Raw genomic sequence first — 23,596 nt, 5'->3', positions numbered from 1 at the left:
CCTTGCTGTCTCCCTCGCAGCTTTGTTTCAGTCCTGAAAGAGTTAACCGGAGGAGGCGCAGTGAGTGGTTGGGTTTGGGTGGAGTAAAGTTGGATGTACTATACCATTTTTTTCTCTCAAATTAGCCAGGATACGCTACAATGTCATAGCAGCAAGATCATAAGAATTCTAAAAGAAACCTGATTTTATCATAGAACACGAGCATTGATATATCGATAATGGGCGATGTAAGTGAAGAATCGTTGTTGGATTATTTCTACTCAGCCGGAGGGAAAGTAAAAAATTCAGATTTAATGAAAACATACAAGCCTTTTATTGGTCACAAGGACATGGAGCTGCGTGGTAAGTAGCGGTACATTGTATCTGAAATGTAGAATTGAAAAAAGATTTAACCTCAACAGCAACAGTTTCATGTGTTCAGTGATGGATGGCTTTTAGCGATGTCACTGACCGTACCATGTCTCGCCTCATGCGACATCTGTCATGTAGCTTTTATGATATGATCATATTCAACGGTTTCCAATTTCATATATAGTTTTCCCGTAAACCCATTTGTTTCTCATTGTTCCCAATCCCCAGTCGGTTAGCTTAAACGTAACATCTGCTTTACATTAAAGGTCCTTTAAAAAGATACAATTACACCAGGAATTCTGTCATTTCCTTTGAGACCAGTTATAGCTGCATGAATTCTCCAGTTCCCGCTACCCAAGCCTCAGATCCAGACCACTCCAACGAATCATTTTCACCATTGGACTGTGTGGTATTCTGTTGTGACATTACAACAAAGCTTCACCCTGATAAACAGTGTGATTACGGTGCTGCCTTTCTGTAATTGATACCAGCCCCTGAATCACGAACCCAAGTCAGCATTATCCTTAAACCTGCTACTGTGACATAAAAAAAAATCTGTTATGCTTTACCAATCATTTCTCATGCACTACACCACAGCATCATCCCTGCATGGTACTGGATCAAATAACTAGGCCTGAACATGTTTGACCGGCTCTAGATAAATGATTATCCAATGTGACCTTGTATTACAGTTGTATCGCTTGTACTGTCCAGATGCTATCTCAGTGGTACAGTTGTTGACAGAGGTTTCCAACGAAAGCTGCTTTGCTGTGCCATCTGACATGGCTGGAGTGTCCAATTATGGAAATGATTTTCAGTACATACAGTACTTAAAGTCTGTTATAACAACATGTGTTCCCTTCTTTAATGGGCACTATTGCACCATAATAGTGTTTTAATCGTAATGCAATAAATTAGGCCACATGTACCAGCACAGCTAGATCTCTAATGGAGTGCTCTTTTATTACGATGGAACAAAATGGGGACATTGTGGGAAAGTGATAGCTAACGTGTCTGTCCAGTTGCTATGGTTATCTGTCTACCTCAAGATAATGAATAACTGCACGTGTAAACTGTGTCACCCCTATATTACTAAGTCAGGAATTATTTTGTTGATGTGATGTAAGTGGCCACTTCCTCTGGATTTCCTGTTTTTGTGGATGTGAAGTCGTGAACTACTGTCTCATTCTGAAATGTTATTTCCTTACCCTGTTGTCAGGGAAAAGGAAAGAGGTCAATTGTCCAGCTCTATATATTCTTTCATAACTAAGCATTCTTTCAAACAGAGGGCTTCTGCCATTAGTATTTTGTATGTTTTACTAGGATTATCTATGTTAATTAGGTGGTCTGGCCACTGGAGTAATGGATCAATTCTCAGAAACAGTACTCTATCTAAACCAACGTCTGTCAGCATCAAGTCTGAATATAATTTCACAAACTCAGTTGTATTTGTGAGAGGAGTTAAATAGTTAACTATTGTAATAGCCATCCATCTGCAGTTGGTTTGGGTTCCCATAGGAAAGATTTAATACTGCGGAAATAGACAGATAGGTTGGGGTTGGGATTTTTGGAGATGATGCGTGAGTAGAGTTTATTTTATATATATATATATTTTATCTGCCCGCCTCTCATGTTGGCAGCGAGAGTTCTGGTTTCCTCTCTGTCCCTTTTCCCAGTCAGTGACTTTGTTCTGAGATGATTGTTTTGCAACTGGAGCAGTGCTTGGCCTGCAGAGGAATGAAGAATGAAAGCCCCTCACTCCTGGAGCCCCCACTACTTTTGCCCAGAGCTCTATGGGTCCTGGTCATAAGTAGTGCACTAAATTGGCAATAGGGTGTCATTTGGGACAGAAGCCTGGTCTCTGCAGGCAGGGGGAATATGGTGAAATAACAGGGAGGGGAGATCAACCACCAGCCTTCACAGGCCACACAATAATCTCAAATAGCCATCATGCATTCTTCTGGTTCAAAAGGTCTACATCTTGGAATGCCAGAGTGATGCAACAGCCTTATTTAGAGTTAATAGAACATTCCATTTCAGATAAATCTAATCAATCATAAGATAACACTTGATTTGATTAGTGGTTATTATTCCATAAGAAATCTATTACTACACTTGTTATTAAGTATTGTTAGACCACATTATATTTGTTTTCCTCGTCATCCTTTGACATGTTTTCCCCAAATCCCTCAGAGAATGAAAGTCTGAGGTTTTGGGAGAGAACTAAAAGCGATATCATGTTTTTGAAAGTGGATATGCCAACATTGTTTCTTTTCCCCAGCCAAATACAGAGAGGAGTTCAAACAGATCATCGACAGGATTGCTGTTGTGAAATCAGAGAATGTAAGTGAAGTAGAGTTTTTGACCATTTGTGGAATGTGTGCCGTGAAAAGCTGTGATAAAATCAGTGTGTATAATTCTTTAATGCTCCACACTCAAATCAAGTTCCCTTTCCACAATATTGAGTCAGCCATGGTAGTTAAATTGTATGAAACCAAAAAAGGATATGGTATTTCTTTGCTGGGTCTGTTTACTATGTAGTTTGTTGTGTTATTGGTTATATACAGTGTTGTTATTACCATTCAGTTACATAGTAATTAGAAAGGGCAACTTACAATAATTACTTTTAGGTCAAAGTTGACCTCTCATATACAGTAGGCCTTTACCCTCATCTCCTGCCGGCCTGCTGTCTGTCCCTATCAGGGTGAGAAGTACCTAGTTCTGAAGAAGAGATACCGGCAGCAGAAGCAGGACAGTGAGACAGAGCCTGGGACAGACAGACAGGCCAGCCCTGCCAGGCCATCGGCCTCAGCCCAGTGGGATGGGTCAGGGGTCTCGTCTCTCTCCAGTGCCCAGATGGAACCATACCTCCAGCCTGAACCGGCCAAGCGGGCAGAGGAGAGGAAGCCTTCCCGGGTGACGTGGTGTGGAAGAGGCCCCAGCATTACTGTCACAGAGGCACCTGAGCAGGAGCACATGCAAGAGGTCAGTCTCTGTTGGCTCACTAGACTCTATCCTTGATACTTGTGTGTGCCCTTTAGCCTGCTCAAGTCTGCACATTTGATGAAATATAAATGCCATGACAGCATTAGAGAGGAATAAATCTGTATGAAAACAAGACTTGCCACTATTATCATTCTCATCCATTTCCTATGGAATTGAGTTAAGTATGACTGCTCTCTCATTCTGGCATCAGACCTCATTTTGGGCATAAGAGTTGAAGCACAGACGAGTTTAATGATGAGAAAGTCAGCTGTATATTTTACTCAAAGGGTATAGCTGTTCAGAACCAAATGTTCATTGTCATTCCCTCCCCCCCTGGTGGACCCTCTTATTAGTCAGATAATGATCATTTAATGCTAAAAACCCAAGTTAGATAGGCCCACTGGGCTAAAAATGGACCAGCCCAGTCCGCCCCTGTGATAAATGTAAGGGTCATTTGTACATTGATATTTGACCTCAATAAAACCCATATTCAGCTCTTCAATTTACATGATAATGTGGCTGAAGTGATTTTACATATTGTTAATGGAAATCAATATTAGTAGTGTGTCTACAATCCTAGCATTTAAAGAGATTATTCAGTAACAGTAAAAAGGTTTGGACACACAGGGTTTTTCTTTATTTTGACTGTTTTCTACGTTGTATAATAATAGTGAAGACATCAACACTATGAAATAACACATGTAGTAACCAAAAAAGTGTTAAACATATAAAAATATATTTCATATTTTAAATTCTTCAAAGTAGCCACCATTTGCCTTGATGACAGCTTTGCACACTCATGGCATTCTCTCATCCAGCTTCATGAGGTAGTCACCTGGAATGCATTTAAATTAACAGGTGTGCCTTGTTCATTTGTGGAATTTCTTTCCTCTTTACTGTGTTTGAGCCAATCAGTTGTGTTGTGACAAGGTAGGGTTGGTATACAGAAGATAGCCATATTTGGTAAAAGACCAAGTCCATATTTTGTCAAGAACAGCTCAAATAAGCAAAGAGAAACGGCAGTCCATCATTACTTTAAGGCATGAAAGTGCAGTCGCAAAAACCATAAATCGCTATGATGAAATTGGCGCTCATGAGGACCGCCACAAGAAAGGAAGACCCAGAGTTACCTCTGCTACAGAGGTCTAATATGGCTAGAATTTTGGCAGAGCTACAGTAACCAGGGGTAAATTGAGAATGTTCGTATTAAATGGAGAATGGAGAAATGGCATCATTCTGTATGTTATGTCGCTGTGCCTCCAGGATCAGCACACTGAGAAAAAACCCTCACAGTCTATTTCGGAGGAACCCCTTGTGCACAGCAAAGTGGAGAATGAGCCAGACAGAGACTCAGGGTCAAAGGTGAGAGGCTAGTGACACCAGGAGTAAATCTCAAAAGTATTTTCCTCAATTCCTTGCATCCCATCTTGCCTCGTCTCCTCATAAGGTTGGAGAGAGCGTTAGAGAAGTTCTGAGGAGAAGATGTCTTCCAATGCTCTCCTCACATCCCTTTCAAAATGTCAGTGGGAGGTGAGGAGAGCAGCTCCAGGAATTAGGAAAATACTTTTGAGATTGAATTTTCCCCTGATGTTACTTCATCATATTTCACTGTGTTGGATTTTAACAGGTCTGTGGAAAGAACCAGTTGTCAGCAAATATTCCCCTGTGTAAAAATACTGTGGCAGGTTGAACTTCCTCTTTGCACTCTGTTTATACTACTCTCCTTTGCTCTTGAAGAGCTTGGTGTTCTAATCTCTGGCTCTGAACGTTGTTCTAATCCTTGGTTCTAAACGGTGTTCCAATCCCTGGTTCTAAAACTGTGTTCTAATCCCTTGTTCTTAACTTTATTCTAATCCCTGGTTCTGAACAGTGTTCTAATCCCTCGTTCTGAACCTAGACAAAGAGAATGGAATTACATGACAGAGAGAAGAAAAGTGCTCAGAGCTCTTATTATTGTAATTATTCAGAACTCAACGATAAAAAAAAATCTGTCCAACAAATAGACTACATGACCAAATGTATGTGGACACCTGCCCGTCGAACATCTTATTCCAAAATAGTGGGCATTAATATGGAGTTGGTCCCCCCCTTTTGCTGCTATAACAGTCTTCACTCTTCCTAGAAGGCTTTCCAATAGATGTTGAAACATTGTTGCGGGGACTTGCTCCATTCAGCCACAAGCGCTTTAGTGAGGTTGGGCACTGATGTTGGGCTATTAGGCCTGGCTCGCAGTAGGAATTCCAATTCACCCCCAAAGGTGTTTGATGGGGTTGAGGTCAGGGCTCTATGCAGGCCAGTCAAGTTCTTCCACACCGATCTCGTCTAACAATTTCTGTATGCACCTCGCTTTGTACAAGTGGGTATTGTCATGCTGAAACAGGAAAGGGCCTTCCCCAAACTGTTGCCACAAAGTTGGAAGCACAGAATGGTCCAGAATGTATAGAACTAAGGGGCCTATCCGAACCACAAAAAACATCCCCAGACCATTATTTCTCCTCCACCAAACTTTACAGTTGGCACTATGCATCGGGGCAGGTAGCGTCGGCATGACAAATGGTGAAGCGTGATTCATCACTCCAGAAAACGCGTTTCCAATGAGTCCAATGGCGGTGAGCTTTTTATTTTTTAATTTTAATTTTACCTTTATTTAACTAGGCAAGTCAGTTAAGAAGTTAAGAACAAATTCTTATTTTCAATGACGGCCTAGGAACAGTGGTTTAACTGCCTTGTTCAGGGGCGGAACGACCGATTTTTACCTTGTCAGCTCGGGGATTTGATCTTGCAACCTTGCACATTGGAAAGGTGGCATCTTATGACTGTGCCACATTGAAAGTCACTGAGCTCTTCAGTAAGGCCATTCTACTGCCAATGTATGTCTATGGAGATTGCATGACTGTGTGCTCGATTTTATATACCTGCCACCAACGGGAGTTGCTGAAATAGCCGAATTCACTCATTTGAAGATGTGTCCACATACTTTAGTATATATAGTGTATTTTTTTCCCTCATAATTTTTCTTGCCAGCAGAGAAAAAAGTGGACATGTGGAATTGGTTGAATAAATAGGCCTCCACTTTTCTTGTTACACAAGGCATGTATGACAGCGACATGAAAGAGTTGTGTGTTTTACACCATCTCTCTGTATGATCTGAGAACAATTAGCAATCAAGATCTTGACAAAACAAAACATAAAGAACATTTTCTCCCCACATTAATCAGCCAGAATGACTCTTTTGTGCATTCCGAGAATTCTGTGCTTTATTTTCTGAGCATTTTTGACCCTCTGTAAAACGGTGGGTGTTTACAGTTATTATTACATTGTAACCTTGGTGTGAAAAACTGTTTGCTCTGTGGCTCCATTTGCCATCCTGTCTGTTTGTATGTCTGTCTCACTCTTTTTGCATCACTTCATCCCTTTTGATCTCTGAAGTTTAAGGTGATAAATACAAACAGTGTGATTTTAATAATTGTGTGTGTGTGCGTGCACGTGAGTGTGAGTTAGGCTCTTAGCACATACTCATCATATTCCATGATAATTTACTTGAAGTAAGCGTTACCAAAATAGTGCAGTACCCTTCATAATAAGTCTGCTCAACCATTGATCTATGGACTGCCACCTTTGTCTAAATGTGACCTAAATGTATGAACCTTAACCAGGCACTGATGTTTTTCCAGAAAATATGTATTTTAAAGTCGTGGATTTTATTGTATTGATTGTTGTATTGTGTATTTATGACTATTGTGAATTGTGTCCTGAAAAAAATCAGCATTAGCTGCCATTGATACTTTCTTTATTAAATTGAAATAAACCATTCTCTGATTCGTGTATGTCTCTCAGTCAGAGTCCGAAGAGCAGGAAGAGGAGTGTACGGGCAGTATTGGCTCCACCCCAGTGGCTGTGAGTTTCCTCATTCATTTACAGGTAGCATTAATATACAGAGGCGGCAGGTAGCCCAGCGGTTAAGACCATCACTGCTTCGATTCCCAAGCCGACTAGTTGAAGAATCTGCCGATGTGTCCTTAGCAAGGCATTTAACCCTAATTGCTCCTGTAAATCGCTTTGGATATGTGCGTCTGCTAAATTACTAAAATGTAAATGTATACAATCATATATTCATACTACACGTTAATGTATACAGTACTGTGATGTCTGTGCTGGCCATTTACTTAGCTCATCCACTCCCTGTCCTACAGCTGGACCCTGTGGAGAAGGAATGGATCTACTCTGCTGCATGTGGCTGTCTCTCTGACCTCGCCCAGCTGCTACAACAGGAGCCCTCCCTGGCCAACAAGAAGGTAACCCCCCCACATGGCCCACCCCAACGTTGCCCTTAAAAATGTGTTATAAGTCACCCTCATCATTCTGTATGCCATTGCAATATAAATGTTGTGGATGAATAAGTAGCCATGTTTTAATGGGAGTCAGGTAAACGTTTTCTAAGATGTTTAACTTAGAGCACCACACTGATATTGAGTTTTTCCCTTCTTTCCTTCATTTGGCTTTTAAAGGACTTCACCTCGGTGAGTATACTTTCTCCAAGCTTTTGAATATAATAAATATGTATACTTCATGTGCATGAGCGGTCTACATAGAAGAGTGTATGTTATGACCTGCATGAACTATGTAGTTAGTTTGACTAATATTGTTTCTTTTCTGGTTGGAATCTGCTATGTTGTGCCTGCCTGTGACCATGACTGTCTCTCTCAGGGGGTAAGTAGTCTGACTATTGATATCCCACTGTATGGGCAGTCTTTATATGTTCTGTCTCTAAATTCTTGACCACTTAAACTTCTTATGGCTGCAGGGGCAGTATTGAGTAGCTTGGATGAAAGGTGCTCAGAGTAAACGGACTGTTCCTCAGTCCCAGTTGCTAATACAGTGGGGCAAAAAAGTATTTAGTCAGCCACCAATTGTGCAAGTTCTCACACTTAAAAAGATGAGAGAGGCCTGTAATTTTCATCATTGGTACACTTCAACTATGACAGACAAAATGAGAAAAAAAATCCAGAAAATCACATTGTAGGATTTTTAATGAATTTATTTGCAAATTATGGTGGAAAATAAGTATTTAACGTTCCCAAAGTAAACAGGATATTTTGTCAGGACAAGATGCTAGAATATGCATATAATTGACAGCTTAGGATAGAAAACACTCTAAAGTTTCCAAAACTGTAAAATTATTGCCTGCGAGTATAACAGAACTGATATTGCAGGCGAAAGCCTGAGAAAAATCCTATCCGGAAGTGCCTCATGTTTTGAAAGGTCTGCGTTCCAATGCATCCCTATTGAGCAGTGAATGGGCTATCAACCAGATTACTTTTACTACGTATTCCCCAAGGTGTCTACAGCATTGTGACGTAGTTTTACGCCTTTATGTTGAAGAATATCCGTAAGCGGCTACATTGTGTAAGTGGTCACCTGATGGCTCTCAGAGTGATTCTCGCGTAAAATACAGAGGTAGCCATTTTTCCAATCGGTCCTACTGAAAAACCAATTGTCCCGGTGGATATATTATCAAATAGATATTTGAAAAACACCTTTAGGATTGATTATAAACAACGTGTTTCTGTCGATATTATGGAACTAATTTGGAATATTTTTCGGCGTTGTCGTGACCGAAATTTCCGGTCGATTTCTCAGCCAAATGTGAAGACCAAACGGAGCTATTTCGCCTACAAAAATAATATTTTTGGAAAAAAGGAACATTTGCTATCTAACTGGGAGTCTCGTGAGTGAAAACATCCGAAGCTGATCAAAGGTAAACAATTTAATTTGATTGCTTTTCTGATTTTTGTGACCAAGTTACCTGCTGCTAGCTGGACATAATGCTATGCTAGGCTATCGATAAACTTACACAAATGCTTGTCTTGCTTTGGCTGTAAAGCATATTTTGAAAATCAGAGATGACAGGGTGATTAACAAAAGGCTAAGCTGTGTCTCAATATATTTCACTTGTGATTTTCATGAATAGGAATATTTTCTAGTAGTATTTATGTCCGTTGCGTTATGCTAATTAGTGTCAGTCGATGCTTACGCTCCCGAATCCGGGATGGGGTGTCACTAGAGGTTAACAGGATTGCAGCCCTAAGAAGTTTTAAAAGTGCCTAACAACAATAGCCTATATTACGTGTTTTAACATTTGGTCATGATTGCTCATATTTTCGTTGTTCATCATTATCAACAGGTAAAAAGCAGTGTCAAACCTGCTCCTAACTCCCAATTCCATATGTACTAATTGCAAATAGTCAACATTCCATAGTTTTTGTTTTACTTAATTGTATTTTAAAAACCCTGTGATGTAAAAACATCAGATCATGCATTTCCTGCGGTGCCACTATCAAAAGGATTATGAAAGATAGCTTTTTAACTTCTGAACCCCCCGCCCGACAACCCAAATCCCTTTATTGGTCTCCCTGTGCGCTCAAGAGATTTGGGTTTATGTTTGTTGTCCCTCCCCTCTGTTGGGGTTCTCACACTGTCCTGTTTCAGACCACCTTCTAAGACCTAACCCTAAGCCCCTGCCATCACCACACCCACCCGGAAAATATTCAAGGGTCGCCATTGAAGTGCAGGGAGATGGGAGGGGGGGATTAGAGAGAGACTCTTAATGCTCCACAAAGACTTCAACCACTTAAAGATAAGATTAAAGTTATAGAGCAGGCTGGAATTAATTGAAGAACAATTTTGGTGGTGTCCTCGGGAAGATGCTAAATCTCCCTCGGACGGCTTTGATGCCCACCGAACCACCACCCTTCGGCGGTGAAGTCACCCGTACCTAGGGCCTGAGTTTGAGGAGGTCTGGGTGCCATTTGTTCCTTGGTCTGAGGTTGTAACTGACTCTGTAACCTACAAAGATTAGACCATTCATAAACTTTGACTTTCACAATAGCAGATGCATTGTGTAGCCTTACTCTCCCCCTCAACCGTCATTAACTAAGACTTGCTTATTCAAAGACCAACAAATTTTAACCGCATCTAACATATAGATAGATGTAGGATCTTCATTTGATCAGAATTTTCTAGCACCACAGGAAATGCAGATGAGCTTTGTGATTTACATAAATTCACTGAAAACCCACACTAACACATGGTAATATTAACAGAAACATAAGCGTTTTGTTGTAGCTGCAATAACATCAGAAAAATATGTGAACAAATATGGACCAATAAAATTAGATTTTGATTTGACCGTATTGCACTTTTCATGTTACCTACTTTTAGCTAGCAAATAGCCTCTGAAGTATTGGGACACTGGCAATGACAAAATACATTATTTACCATTAATTTCTATTGGGCACAAAATAATCTGAAACACAACCAAGACAAACAGCAAATGCATACAACATTCAACTTGATGTAATCATTGTGTGTTCTGAATATAGGACCAAATATTTAACTTTTTAAGTGCATTTTGTCCAATACCTTTGGTACCCTAAAATGGGGGGACTATGTACAAAAAGTAATTTCTAAACGGTTAACCCACAAATGATGAAGATACCATCAAATTAAATCTGACTGTCTGCACTTTAACCTAATAATCATTGTATCATTTCAAACCAATATGCTGGAGTACAGAGCCAAAACAAAAATTGTCACTGTCCCAATTATTTTGGGGCTCACTGTATGTCAAATTAAGATCCTACACCTGTATCATATTCCTTCATCGTCTCCATCTCTCTCTTTTTCTTCATCAACATGTGACATGGGCTCCCCCCTCCTGCCATGTTGGACTGGGATGTACTTCCTTTTACCCTGTCCTGTAGTTTGTAAGTATATCATTCTCCAATCCCTCCTCAGTGGTCTTACTATGAACAGCAAGGTGTCACACAGGCCATAGGTCATTTTGTCAGATGTGTCTCCAGTTGACCAACCCTCGACAATTTGGCCACTACTTACTTACCTCCACAATTGGTGTATGACACACACACACACACACACACACACACACACACACACACACACACACACACACACACACACACACACACACACACACACACACACACACACACACACACACACACACACACAAAGGTGGTCATCAGTCAAGCAGGCAGGCATGCGAGGGGGTGGCCCCACCGAGCTAGGACAGGAACGAGAGGCACGTGGAGGGGTTGAGGCCACATCCTGTCCGACCTCATCCGTCACTCCTGCCCACTAGGGGACCCGCCGAGCAGCCACTCAAACGACCCATCCGACCAATCCGTCTTCAGCATGTGACAGGACAGACAACAGAGATAGAGATACTCAGAGCCAGACTTCATCTATCACAATCTGTCTCCCAGACTGGTTTTTGACATCTAGAGGTATATCTTCCCCCATGCTTCTATGATATCTGATATTGAGGTTTTTGTATAGTTCACCGAGGTTGTGGTATATAGTGCACAATGCAGGAGACAAAGAATAACCATTATGGCCATAAACAAGCATGAATAATAATCACATTGTAAGCTCATACTTTCTAACAAACTAAAGGAGATGATTGATTGACATATTTTTATTGACATAGGAAACCTACTTTTGTTTTCCCTGTTCCATGTCTGGAGTCAGACTCAGACACACAGGTTGTAGTTAACAGGCTGACATCTGTAGCAGCCCATGTTTTCACCTGCCGAATAGCTTGTTATTACACAGCCTGAAGTGCTCAGTGCTCAGAGACCCATTGACAAGAGTAACACAGTTGATCACAACAGCATCACTGTCAGACAGGTGGATGTGGTGTGCATGGGAGTTTTCATGTGTGTGTATGTGTTGTTTTGTGTGTGTGTGCATGTCTGTCTGTGTATGTTGTATGTGAGAGTTTGTGTGTGTGTCTTTGAGTATGTATGTGTGTGCGTGTTGTCTCTGAGCGTGTGTGGTAGGCCCACAGCATGGAGGGGCCCCAGTGCTGTTCTTCTGACGGCTGCGTGCTGACAGTGGTGCATTGCTTGGTTGGGTCTCCCCTCTCACCCTCTCTCCCCTCTGTGGGTCACACCAACACCATCAATCTTCCCCCCCGTGACAGGCGGCTGGGCACCCCTGTTGTGCGCACAGTGCAGTGTTGTTTTGTAATTAGGCTCAGTCAGATGGCAGGAAACCATCCCACCACCTTTCCCTCCATTTCTCTACTCCTCCTGTGCACAGCTGGGCCACTGCCTCAGTCAGAGCTCTCAACCTGATCTGATTCACACTGTTTAAACTCCTTGTTAGAGCAGTAATGATGCTATGCTAATTACTATCTACTAAATAACCACCACTGGGAATGTACATGTATCTACAAGTATTTGTGTATATGCCAATACAAGTATTTGTGTATACTTAAAAATAAAATGGCAACTCCTGTGTCAGTGTTGTAGTAAAGTGCTTTTGTTATGTACAGTATATGGAATTTGTCTGTATTTTGTAAATGGCTTACATTTCCCTCCTTGTTTTGGCCACAGACAGCTCTACACTGGGCAGCCAAACATGGCAAAGAGGACATGGCTGCCATGATGGCCAATGCAGGGGCTGACGTCAACACTAAATCTGTGAGTATTAGCCTAGTGTTTAGAGCGTTGGACTAGTAACCGAAAGGTTACAAGATCGAATCCTGAGCTGACAAGGTAAAAATCTGTCGTTTTGTCCCTGAACAAGGCAGTTAACCCGCTGTTCCTAGGCCGTCATTGAAAATAAGAATTTGTTCTTAACTGACTTGCCTAGTTAAATAAAGATTTAAAAAAGGTACACTGTGGGTTGTTCCACGAAGTGAGTTCCTTTTGCGTCCCTTTGATATTTTAAGTAGACATTGTGCACAAATATTTATTTTTAAAAGCCTGTTATATTAAATGAAGTGCCCATTAATACAGACCACGTGGAGAATTCAATCAATCTGATTTTCTATATGAATAAAGGCTTGCTAAAGTGCCAAAATTTGCATTTTGAAATGTCCTTCTGTGCCCCTCTGACTTCTAGGAAGATTTTAACCCACTTGATCCCAACATTTCTGAAAGTTTTCAATATAATTGTAAAGCCCTAGTTATTTTGTTGCTGTGACAAAGTCATTTCTGAAGATTGTTATTTAGTTCATGTTAATATTAATAAATAATAAATAAAAAAATAATGATGGCCCTCATTTTAAGGTCAACCGTGTTATGTGAACCGAACTCTATTTTTAAGAGAGATTTTATTTTCAAAAGAAACATTGAACAGGTAATAGTCAAATAACAGTGTAAAATCAGGTGAGCTGATTCTATCCTTTTTGGCAATTTGCTAGTGTTTTGTGGTGGAAAACTGAATGGTCGAGCACAGGCTAGAAACAACCATTTCAATATTTTTTGTGAAGCATGCATTTAATTCCTGTTGTGTTGCACACAACAAGCTTCCATTCTGCCTGTCACAAGACATGGCTGATTTAAGATGAACTTGTCAACCCTGTTATTTTATTCAGTAATTAATAGGCATGGGAAAATATGTTTTTTATTAAGTTGAACATGTGTTCTTCATGACAAAATCTTAAAACTAAGTTAAATAAAAAAGTTGTTGCACTACTCAAAAGGGACTTTGAGTTTGAGTTCATTTTTATTTTTACGACAGTGCACATTAATCAACATTTCAGTAAAATAGCAAGCCGGCTCATTTTCAACTGCAGCCCCGGGACAGGTTATTGTTTTGTGGATTGACTCCTGTTTGGCACACCTGCATTTGGGGAGTTTCTCCCGTTCTTCTGTATCAGAAATTGGAATGGTCTGTTACAAAATATTGTCTTACTGTACAGGTAATAACATTACTCCTGCTTTTATTTTCTTTCAGCATGTGAGTATCTCCTTTTTCATCTAAGTGTATCATGCACAGGAAGTGATCTGGTAAAATAGGTACTGTATGTTGTTGTCTGTATACACTATTTGGAGGCTGGCAGCCAGGTTAGATGTAATGTTGCACCATAATGGTTCCTGTGAAGATACCGCTTTGCGAATGCATTACAGTAGTCACACACACACACACACACACACACACACACACACACACACACACACACACACACACACAGTGTCTACTAATAAATCAAGCCACATAATGTTCTTTCCCCTAAACACTGTCGGAATGTATTACCGTGCCAAACTCACAACTTTGGCAATTTTGGGGGAATTACTAGGTAATTATGTATTTGGTCATTAGGTTTTGTTGCCATAACCTCTGGTAATTTGTATATTCTCTCCTTTCATGTATTCATTGGCTGTGTTGGGGCCATGGGAAACTGTAGGGGGTAGGTATTAAAACGCCTTGTACATTTTTCCATGGTTGAACCTTGAACCCTGCACACAGTAGACATCAGAGGTTATGTTCAAATAGCTATGTTATCCCATTTGCATTTTACACCAATGTTTTTGGTGGGGAACATACAGTATAGACACATCTGCATGATTTTGCCCTTTTTGTTTTGCAGGGCTATACACCCTTGCATATTGCAGCATTGCATGGCCATCGAAACATTTTGGAGCTGCTCATTGGAACATATGGTAAATGACAGGGAAAGTTAACTCACTTGCTTTTTGTCTTTGGGGTGTGGAATGAAGGGTATCAATCATTGTCTCATGTCAGATACCGCGATAGCTGTCTGCACTGTTCTGTCTGATAACTCGCAAACACTCATGGAATAGCTAAAAAGAAATTTGGCTACAATATGCTGTCCTCACATTCAAAAAATTTACCAAGGTAACTTTGTCCACTGAGCCCCCTTTCAACCTCAAAAGAGTCAGTTAATCTGACCCAATATTATAAACCTGTAGCTAATATTTATGGGGCCGACAGAGATGGCCGACAGAGATGGCCGCCTCGCTTCGCGTTCCTAGGAAACTATGCAGTTTTTTTGTTTTTTTACATGTTATTTCTTACATTGGTACCCAGGCAATCTTGAGTTTCATTACATACAGTCGGGAAGAACTACTGAATTTCAGAGCAACGTCAACTCACCATCAGTATGACCAGGAATATGACTTTCCCGAAGCGGATCCTGTGTTCTGCCTTTTACCCAGGAATGGATCCCAGCCTGCGACCCAAAACAAAGACGTCGTAAAAGAGGGAAACGAAGCGGTCTTCTGGTCAGGCTCCGGAGATGGGCACATCGCGCACCACTCCCAAGCATACTTCTCGCCAATTTCCAGTCTCTTGACAACAAGGTTGATGAAATCCGAGCAAGGGTAGCATTCCAGAGGGACATCAGAGACTAACGTTTTTTGCTTCACGGAAACATGGCTCACTCGAGAGACGCTAACGGAATCGGTGCAGCCAGCTGGTTTCTTCACGCATCGCGCCGACAGAAACAAACATCTTTCTGGTAAGAAGAGGGGCGGGGCGTATGCCTTATGGTTAACGAGACGTGGTGTGGTCACAACAACATACAGGAACTCACCTGATTTAGAATTCCTCACAATCAAATGTCGACCGCATTATCTACCAAGGGAATTCTCTTCGATTATAATCACAGCCGTATATATTCCCACCCAAGCAAACACATCGATGGCTCTGAACGAACTTTATTTGACTCTTTGCAAACTGGAAACCACATATCCTAAGGCTGCAATCATTGTAGCTGGGGATTTAACAAGGCTAATCTGAAAACAAGACTCCCTTTATTGTATCAGCATATCGATTGCGCAACCAGGGCTGGTAAAACCTTGGATCATTGCTATTCTAACTTCCGCGACGCATATAAGGCCTTCCCCCGCCCTCATTTCGGAAAAGCTGACCACAACTCCATTTTGTTGCTCCCTGCCTACAGACAGAATCTAAAACAAGAAGCTCCCGCACTCAGGTCTGTTCAACGCTGGTCCGACCAATCTGATTCCACGCTCCAAGACTGCTTCCATCACGTGGACTGGGATATGTTCCGCACTGCGTCCAACAACAACATTGACGAATACGCTGATTCGGTGAGCGAGTTCATTAAAACGTGCATTGAAGATGTCGTTCCCATAGCAACGATTAAAACATTACCAAACCAGAAACCGTGGATTGATGGCAGCATTCGCATGAAACTGAAAGCGCGAACCACTGCTTTTAACCAGAGCAAGGTGACCGGAAACATGACCGAATACAAACAGTGTAGCTATTCCCTCCGCAAGGCAATCAAACAAGCTAAGCATCAGTATAGAGACAAAGTAGAATCGCAATTCAAAGGCTCAGACACAAGAGGTATGTGGCAGGGTCTACAGTCAATCACGGATTACAAAAAGAAAACCAGCCCTGTCACTGACCAGGATGTCTTGCTCCCAGGCAGACTAAATAACTTTTTTTGCCCGCTTTGAGGACAATACAGTGCCACCAAAACATGCGGACTCTCCTTCACTGCAGCTGATATGAGTAAAACATTTAAACGTGTTAACCCTCGCAGGGCTGCAGGCCCAGACGGCATCCCCAGCCGCGCCCTCAGAGCATGCACAGACCAGCTGGCTGGTGTGTTTACGGACATATTCAATCAATCCTTATCCCAGTCTGCTGTTCCCACATGCTTGAAGAGGGCCACAATTGTTCCTGTTCCCAAGAAAGCGAAGGTAACTGAGCTAAACGACTACCGCCCCATAGCACTCACTTCCGTCATCATGAAGTGCTTTGAGAGACTAGTCAAGGACCATATCACCTCCACCCTACCTGACACCCTAGACCCACTCCATTTGCTTACCGCCCAAATAGGTCCACAGACGATGCAATCTCAACCACACTGCACACTGTCCTAACTCATCTGGACAAGAGGAATACCTATGTGAGAATGCTGTTCATCGACTACAGCTCAGCATTTAACACCATAGTACCCTCCAAACTCGTCATCAAGCTCGAGACCCTGGGTCTCGACGCCGCCCTGTGCAACTGGGTAATGGACTTCCTGATGGGCCACCCCCAGGTGGTGAGGGTAGGTAACAACATCTCCACCCCGCTGATCCTCAACACTGGGGCCCCACACGGGTGCGTTCTGAGCCCTCTCCTGTACTCCCTGTTCACCCACGACTGTGTGGCCATGCACGCCTCCAACTCAATCATCAAGTTTGCTGACGACACTACAGTGGTAGGCTTGATTACCAACAACGACGAGACGGCCTGTCGGCTTATCACCAAAAGCACTCACAATCTTCTACAGATGCACAATCGAGAGCATCCTGTCGGGCTGTATCACCGCCTGGTACAGCAACGCTGCCGCCCCCACTACAGCCCCGTCGATGAGAATGGGGCGTGCTCAGCCCTACTTTTCCTGTAGTCCACAATCATCTCCTTTGTCAAGGTATTGGATTGGCCATCACAAAGCCCTGACCTCAATACTATATAAGATTTGTGGGCAGAACTGAAAAGAGTGTGCGAGCAAGGAGGCCTACAAACCTGACTCCGTTACACCAGCCCTGCAGGGGGAATGAGCCAAAATTCACCCAACTTATTGTGGGATGCTTGTAGAAGGCTACCCGAAACATTTGACCCAAGTTAAACAATTTAAAGGCAATGCTACCATTTAACATTCTTAAAATAAAGTGGTGATCCTATCTGACCAGAGACTGGGAATTTTTACTCGTATTAAATGTCAGGAATTGTGAAAAACTGAGTTTAAATGTATTTGGCTAAGGTGTATGTAAACTTCCGCTGTTCTATCCTGCCGATACAGCGTATAACCAGTATGTTGATAATGTCGTCTCTGTGAAGATATTACAGTTTTTAATGTCCCGTTGGAAGTTTAATATTCCTCGTAGGTCATCGATTTATTTTACAATGATTGCATGTTAGCTAGTAGAACGGAAGACAGTGGGGGTTTATGCAATCGCCAACAAATTCTCAGAAGTCAGCCCGACCCCCGTCCTCTTTTTCTTCGTCTTCTCTTCGAGCAAATGACGGGTATTTGGGCCTGTTCCCGGGAAAGCAGTATATCCTTCATGTCGGGCTCATCGGACACGTTAAAGGAAGAAAAAACTTCTGGTGAGTAATCGCTGTTCTGATGACCAGAAGTTATTTTTGGTCATAAGATATTGTTGCAGCAACATTATGTACAGAATAAGTTTTTTAAAAACAAGTTACAAACAACGCAAAAAAACGAACAAAAGAACACAGTTGGTTAGGAGCACGTAAAACATCAGCCATCTTCTCCTGCGCCATGATACCAATCAATCCGTATAAAATGGATGGCAGGGATGCTAACAACGCCCGTTAACACACTAAACGTGGAGTACTTCCGCTAGCTAACTAGTTTAGTGAAGTTCTAGCTGATGGATCAATTTGTTTTCATGATAACCCAGTTTTCCCTTGATTAGTGCGCCGAGTTCTACAGGACAGCTGACTGCTCTCTGCGATTTATTGCGTTGGACAAATGTTCTAAAGTTTGCGAGACACAGTGCTAGCTGTCAGAGTGAGATACATGCTGATTGCTGAGAACAGTTGCATAACTTTGGTGCCGTACAACTTCATCAACAAGCTGACAAACAAGCTGACAAACTAGCTACCGTATGGCCATTCAAACAAGCTTGCACTAGGCTGCTAGCTGGAGCAAGTTTGCTCAGCTGATCGAGCATGGTTTGTCATAGTAGACAGTGCATCATAGCTCCTAAGAGCGGAGTGATTTTCAGAATTAATAACTAGTGTTAGGCGGATGAGCATAATCGTGATTTTTAGAGATGAGTTCCACGTCCTACAATATAGATTGGTTGAGGGACGAGAGTTGTATAGGAGTGACGCCATCTGACGTGAGACAATGGGGTGTCAATGCAACATTTCAGCTATTATCGATCTGCCATCGATTGCCTCCCCCCCCCTCCCCAAGAAGTTTCTGAGTCAATGTTTGGCATGCCTTTCCTCTTCTCTCAGATGCGAAGGAGAACCTCCGGGACTACAGTGGCCATCTTGCATGCCAGTACCTGAACATCAGGGAGCCTACAGAGGATGACAGAGCAGCTCCAGAAGAGATACGTGAGTGTCTCTTACTCTCTTCTTTTTGACTCCAATGTCTCTGAAATGTTGTCTAAATGTGTATGTGGCTTTGTTAAGATCTGAACAGAGCACGAAAAGGTCACTCTTAGTTAGGTTTCAGCCTTTACATTCACTCTTAGAAAAAAAAGTTGCTTTCTAGGACCTAAAAGGGTTATTCGTCTGTCCCCATAGGAGAACCCGTTTGGGTTCCATGTAAACCCCTTTTCGCTAAGGGTTCTACATGGAACTAAAAAGAGTTCTACCTGGAAGCAAAATTATTCTCCAAAGGTTCTCCTATGGGGACAGCTGAAAAACCCATTAGGTTATAGATAGCACTTTTTGTATTATACAGCTATGGTGGTCCGTATTTTGTTACATCAGAATTCCCTGAGTTCCATATGGCCCAGGCCAGAGACCGCAGCAGGAACAGGAAGTTGACCTCGTTGTTCCAGTCCAAGAAGAAGTGGGGCTCAGCGGAGGAGCTAGCCCCTGTAGAGGAAGAAAAGGTGGCACTTGCACCGCATCAACTCATCGTCCCCGCATTCAGACCCAGGAAATTCTCACGCTGAGAAAGTAGGTAACCAAATGCCCCAACATGCATTGATGACATAAGTACATGTTCAGTCAGTGTATGTTTATTTGAATTTGAATATATGCTTTTATGGTATGTATGCTTGTGTGTCTCGTGCCTTCAGAAAGTATTCAGACCCCTTTACTTTTTCCACATTTTGTTACATTAGAGCCTTATTCTAAAAATTATTAAAACGATTTTCCCCCTAATCATCTACACACAATACACCATAATGACAAAGCAAAAACAGGTTTTTAGAAATGTTGCTAATTTTTTATTTAAAAAAAACGGAAACATCACATTTACATAAGTATTGAGACTCTTTACTCAGTACTTTGTTGAAGCACCTCTAGCATCGATTATTCTTGGGGATGACGCTACAAGTTTGGCACACCTGTATTTGGAGTGTTTCTCCCATTCTTCTCTGCAGATCCTCTCAAGCTCTGTCAGGTTGGACGGGGAGAGTTGCTGCACAGCAATATTCAGGTCTCTCCAGAGATGTGTGATCGGGTTAAAGTCTGAGCTCTGGCTGGGCCACTCAAGGACATTCAGAGACTTGTCCTGAAGCCACTCCTGCATTGACTTAGCTGTGTGCTTGGGGTCATTGTCCTGTTGGAAGGTGAACCTTCGCCCCAGTCTGAGGTCCTGAGCGCTTTGTAGCAGGTTTTCATCAAGGATCTCTCTGTACTTTGCTCCGTTCATCTTTACCTTGATCCTGACTTGTCTCCTAGTCCCTACTGCTGAAAAATATCCCCACAGCAGGATGCTGCCACCACCATGCTTCACCGTAGGGATGGTGCCAGGTTTCCTCCAGATGTGAAGCTTGGCATTCAGGTTAAAGAGTTCAATCTTGGTTTCATCAGACCAGAGAATCTTGTTTCTCATGGTCTGAGAGTATTTAGGTGCCTTTTGGCAAACTCAAAGTGGGCTGTCATGTGCTTTTTACTGAGGAGTGGCTTCCATCCGGCAACTCTACCATGAAGGCCTGATTGGTGGAGTGCTGCAGAGATGGTTATCCTTCTGGACGATTCTTCACAGAGGAACTCTGGAGCTCTGTCAGATTGACCATCAGGTTCTTGGTCACCTCCCTGACCAAGGCCCTTCTTCCCCGATCGCTCAGTTTGGCTGGGCGGCCAGCTCTAGGAAGAGTCTTGTGGTTCTAAACATCTTCCATTTAAGAATGTTGGAAGCCACTGTTCTTGGGGACCTTCAATGCTACAGACCTTTTTTGGTACTCTGTACCTCGACACAATCCTGTCTCTGAGCTCTACAGACAATTCCTTTGACCTCATGGCTTGGCTCTTGCGCCGACATGCACTGTCAAATGTGGGACCTTATATAGACAAGTGTGTGCCTTTCAAATCATGTCCAATCAATTTAATTTACCACAGGTGGACTACAATCAAGTTGTAGAAACATCTCAAGGATGATCAATGGAACAGGATGCACCTGAACTAAATTTCGAGTCTCATAGCAAAGGGGCTGAATACTTATGTACGGATGAAGTCGGAAGTTTACATACACCTTAGCCAAATACATTTAATCTCAGTTTTTCACAATTCCTGACATTTAATCCTAGTAAAAATGCACTGTTTTAGGTCAGTTAGGATCACCACTTTATTTTAAGAATGTGAAATGTCAGAATAATAGTAGAGAGAAGGATTTATTTCAGCTTTTATTTCTTTCATCAAATTCCCAGTGGGTCAGAGGTTTACATACACTCAATTAGTATTTCGTAGCATTACCTTTAAATTGTTTAACTTGGGTCAAATGTTTCAGGTAGCCTTCCACAAGCTTCCCACAATAAATTGGGTGAATTTTGTCCCATTCCTCCTGACAGAGCTGGTGTAACGGAGTCGGGGTTGTAAGGCCTCCTTGCTCGCACACGCTGTGCAGTTGCAAACCGTAGTCTGGCTTTTTTATGGCGGTTTTGGAGCAGTACCTTCTTCCTTACTGAGCGGCCTCTCAGATTATGTAGATATAGGACTCGGTTTACTGTGGATAAATGTACTTTTATACCCGTTTCCTCCAGCATCTTCACAAGGTCCTTTGCTGCTGTTCTGGGATTGATTTGCACTTTTCGCACCAAAGTACATTAATCTCTAGGAGACCGAACATGTCTCATTCCCGAGCGGTATGACGTCTGCGTGGTCCCATGGTGTTTATAGTTGCGTACTATTGTTTGTACAGATGAACATGGTACCTTCAGGTGTTTGGAAATTGCTCCCAAGGATGAGCCAGACTTGTGGAGGTCTACAATTTCCCCATGATGTCAAGCAAAGAGGCACTGACTTTCAAGGTAGGCCTTGACATACATCCACAGGTACACCTTCAATTGACTCAAATTATGTCAGTTGGCCTATCAGAAGCTTCTAACGCTATGACATAATTTTCTGGAATTTTCCAAGCTGTTTGAAGGCACAGTCAACTTAGTGTATGTAAACTTCTGACCCTATGGAATTGTGATACAGTGAATTATAAGTGAAATAATCTGTCTGTAAACAAATTGTTGGAAAAATTACTTGTCATGCACAAAGTAGATGTCCTAACCGACTTACCAAAACCATTGTTTGTTAACATGAAATTTGTGGAGTGGTTGAACATTTGTTTTAATGACTCCAACCTAAGTGTATGTAAACTTCCCACTTTAACTGTAAATACCTATTTACGTAATTATTTTTTTTTTTTCATTTTTCAAACATTCTAAAAACCTGTTTTCGCTTTGTCATTTTGGGATATTGTGTGTAGATTGCTGAACATTTTTATTGATTTAATCCATTTTAGAATAAGGCTGTAATGTAACAAAATGTGAAAAAGTAAAGTGGTCTGAATACACTGTATGTATGCTTTTATGGCATAGAGAGCTCTAACTATTGACCTGTTTTTTTTTTGTTTGTTTATCGCTTTGATTGTATTGTAGCAATCTTCAAACATGATTTGATTGTCATTTTATTCAATTTAAAAGTCTCATTTTATTGTAGAGAGAAAAATGTTACAAAAACTTTACATATGGAGCTATTTTGCATTCTGCATTGATTTTTGTCTTGTTCTTTCAATTTAGTCTGTATTTGAATTTTACTTGCCTTTTTCTCACACCGTGTTTAATTATGAAAGCGAACAAGCAGGTGGAATGCAAACATTATTTCTCGTTGCGAGGGCTGATGTGACATTCCAGATTTGAAGTGCCATGTTTATATGTTGATTGCATTCTGTTGTCCCTTGGTTAATAAGGGATGTTGTTTTGTATAAGTTCGCCCTCAGTATTTACATTGCATTTCTATTGAAGGTCAAAACAATAACAGATTATTGGCACAGAATAGTCAGTTCACAATGAAGTGGCTGTCTTATAAGATTTTGAAACAAGAGTTAATTGATGTGCCATGACTTTCCATCGTGTGTTTTTTCTCAAGTTGTCAGTATTGCCTCAGTCTGAACATGCTTCTGATCAAAGCTTGTTTTCTTTTGCACATTATTTATATTTTAGTAAATATTTTGATATTAAACTGCCATTTTGTGCTACAAATGTTGTATCTTCACTTTTTAATCTTTTTGACAGCAACAGTAGAGTGAATTTTACCAAGTAAACTTAGTTCTTAAATGGGTACTTATATCAGCTGTGGGGATGGTCTTAAGATTACTCAATGCATAATAAAATATTTTCCTTATACATAGGGGTAAAATAACAAGATTACACTTAATTAAATCTTCAGCTTTAACCCCCTAGTTCCTCTCACATTATGACTCCTCCTCCCGAACAACAAGAAATTAAACTTGTGAGAACGCATTTTAAAAAAA

General features: G+C 41.6%; 1 protein-coding gene across 1 annotated transcript; it reads left to right on the top strand.

Moving 5' to 3' along the window:
• The first annotated feature begins 55 nt into the window (after positions 1-55).
• LOC118360744 (ankyrin repeat domain-containing protein SOWAHB-like) lies at positions 56-23,324 on the top strand. Its single transcript, XM_052485057.1, has 11 exons — positions 56-342; positions 2,633-2,694; positions 3,055-3,336; positions 4,600-4,698; positions 7,174-7,233; positions 7,530-7,631; positions 10,133-10,147; positions 12,756-12,842; positions 14,738-14,810; positions 19,129-19,230; positions 19,612-23,324. Exons 1-11 carry the CDS (start codon positions 219-221, stop codon positions 19,797-19,799), a joined length of 1,194 nt encoding a protein of 397 aa, XP_052341017.1. The 5' UTR covers positions 56-218; the 3' UTR covers positions 19,800-23,324.
• The last annotated feature ends 272 nt before the right edge of the window (positions 23,325-23,596 follow it).

This window comes from Oncorhynchus keta, chromosome 28 (assembly GCF_023373465.1).
Source record: "Oncorhynchus keta strain PuntledgeMale-10-30-2019 chromosome 28, Oket_V2, whole genome shotgun sequence".
Lineage (NCBI taxonomy): Eukaryota > Metazoa > Chordata > Actinopteri > Salmoniformes > Salmonidae > Oncorhynchus > Oncorhynchus keta.
The sequence above is the reverse complement of the archived record's forward strand: the minus strand, read 5'-3'. Positions and strand labels throughout refer to the sequence as shown.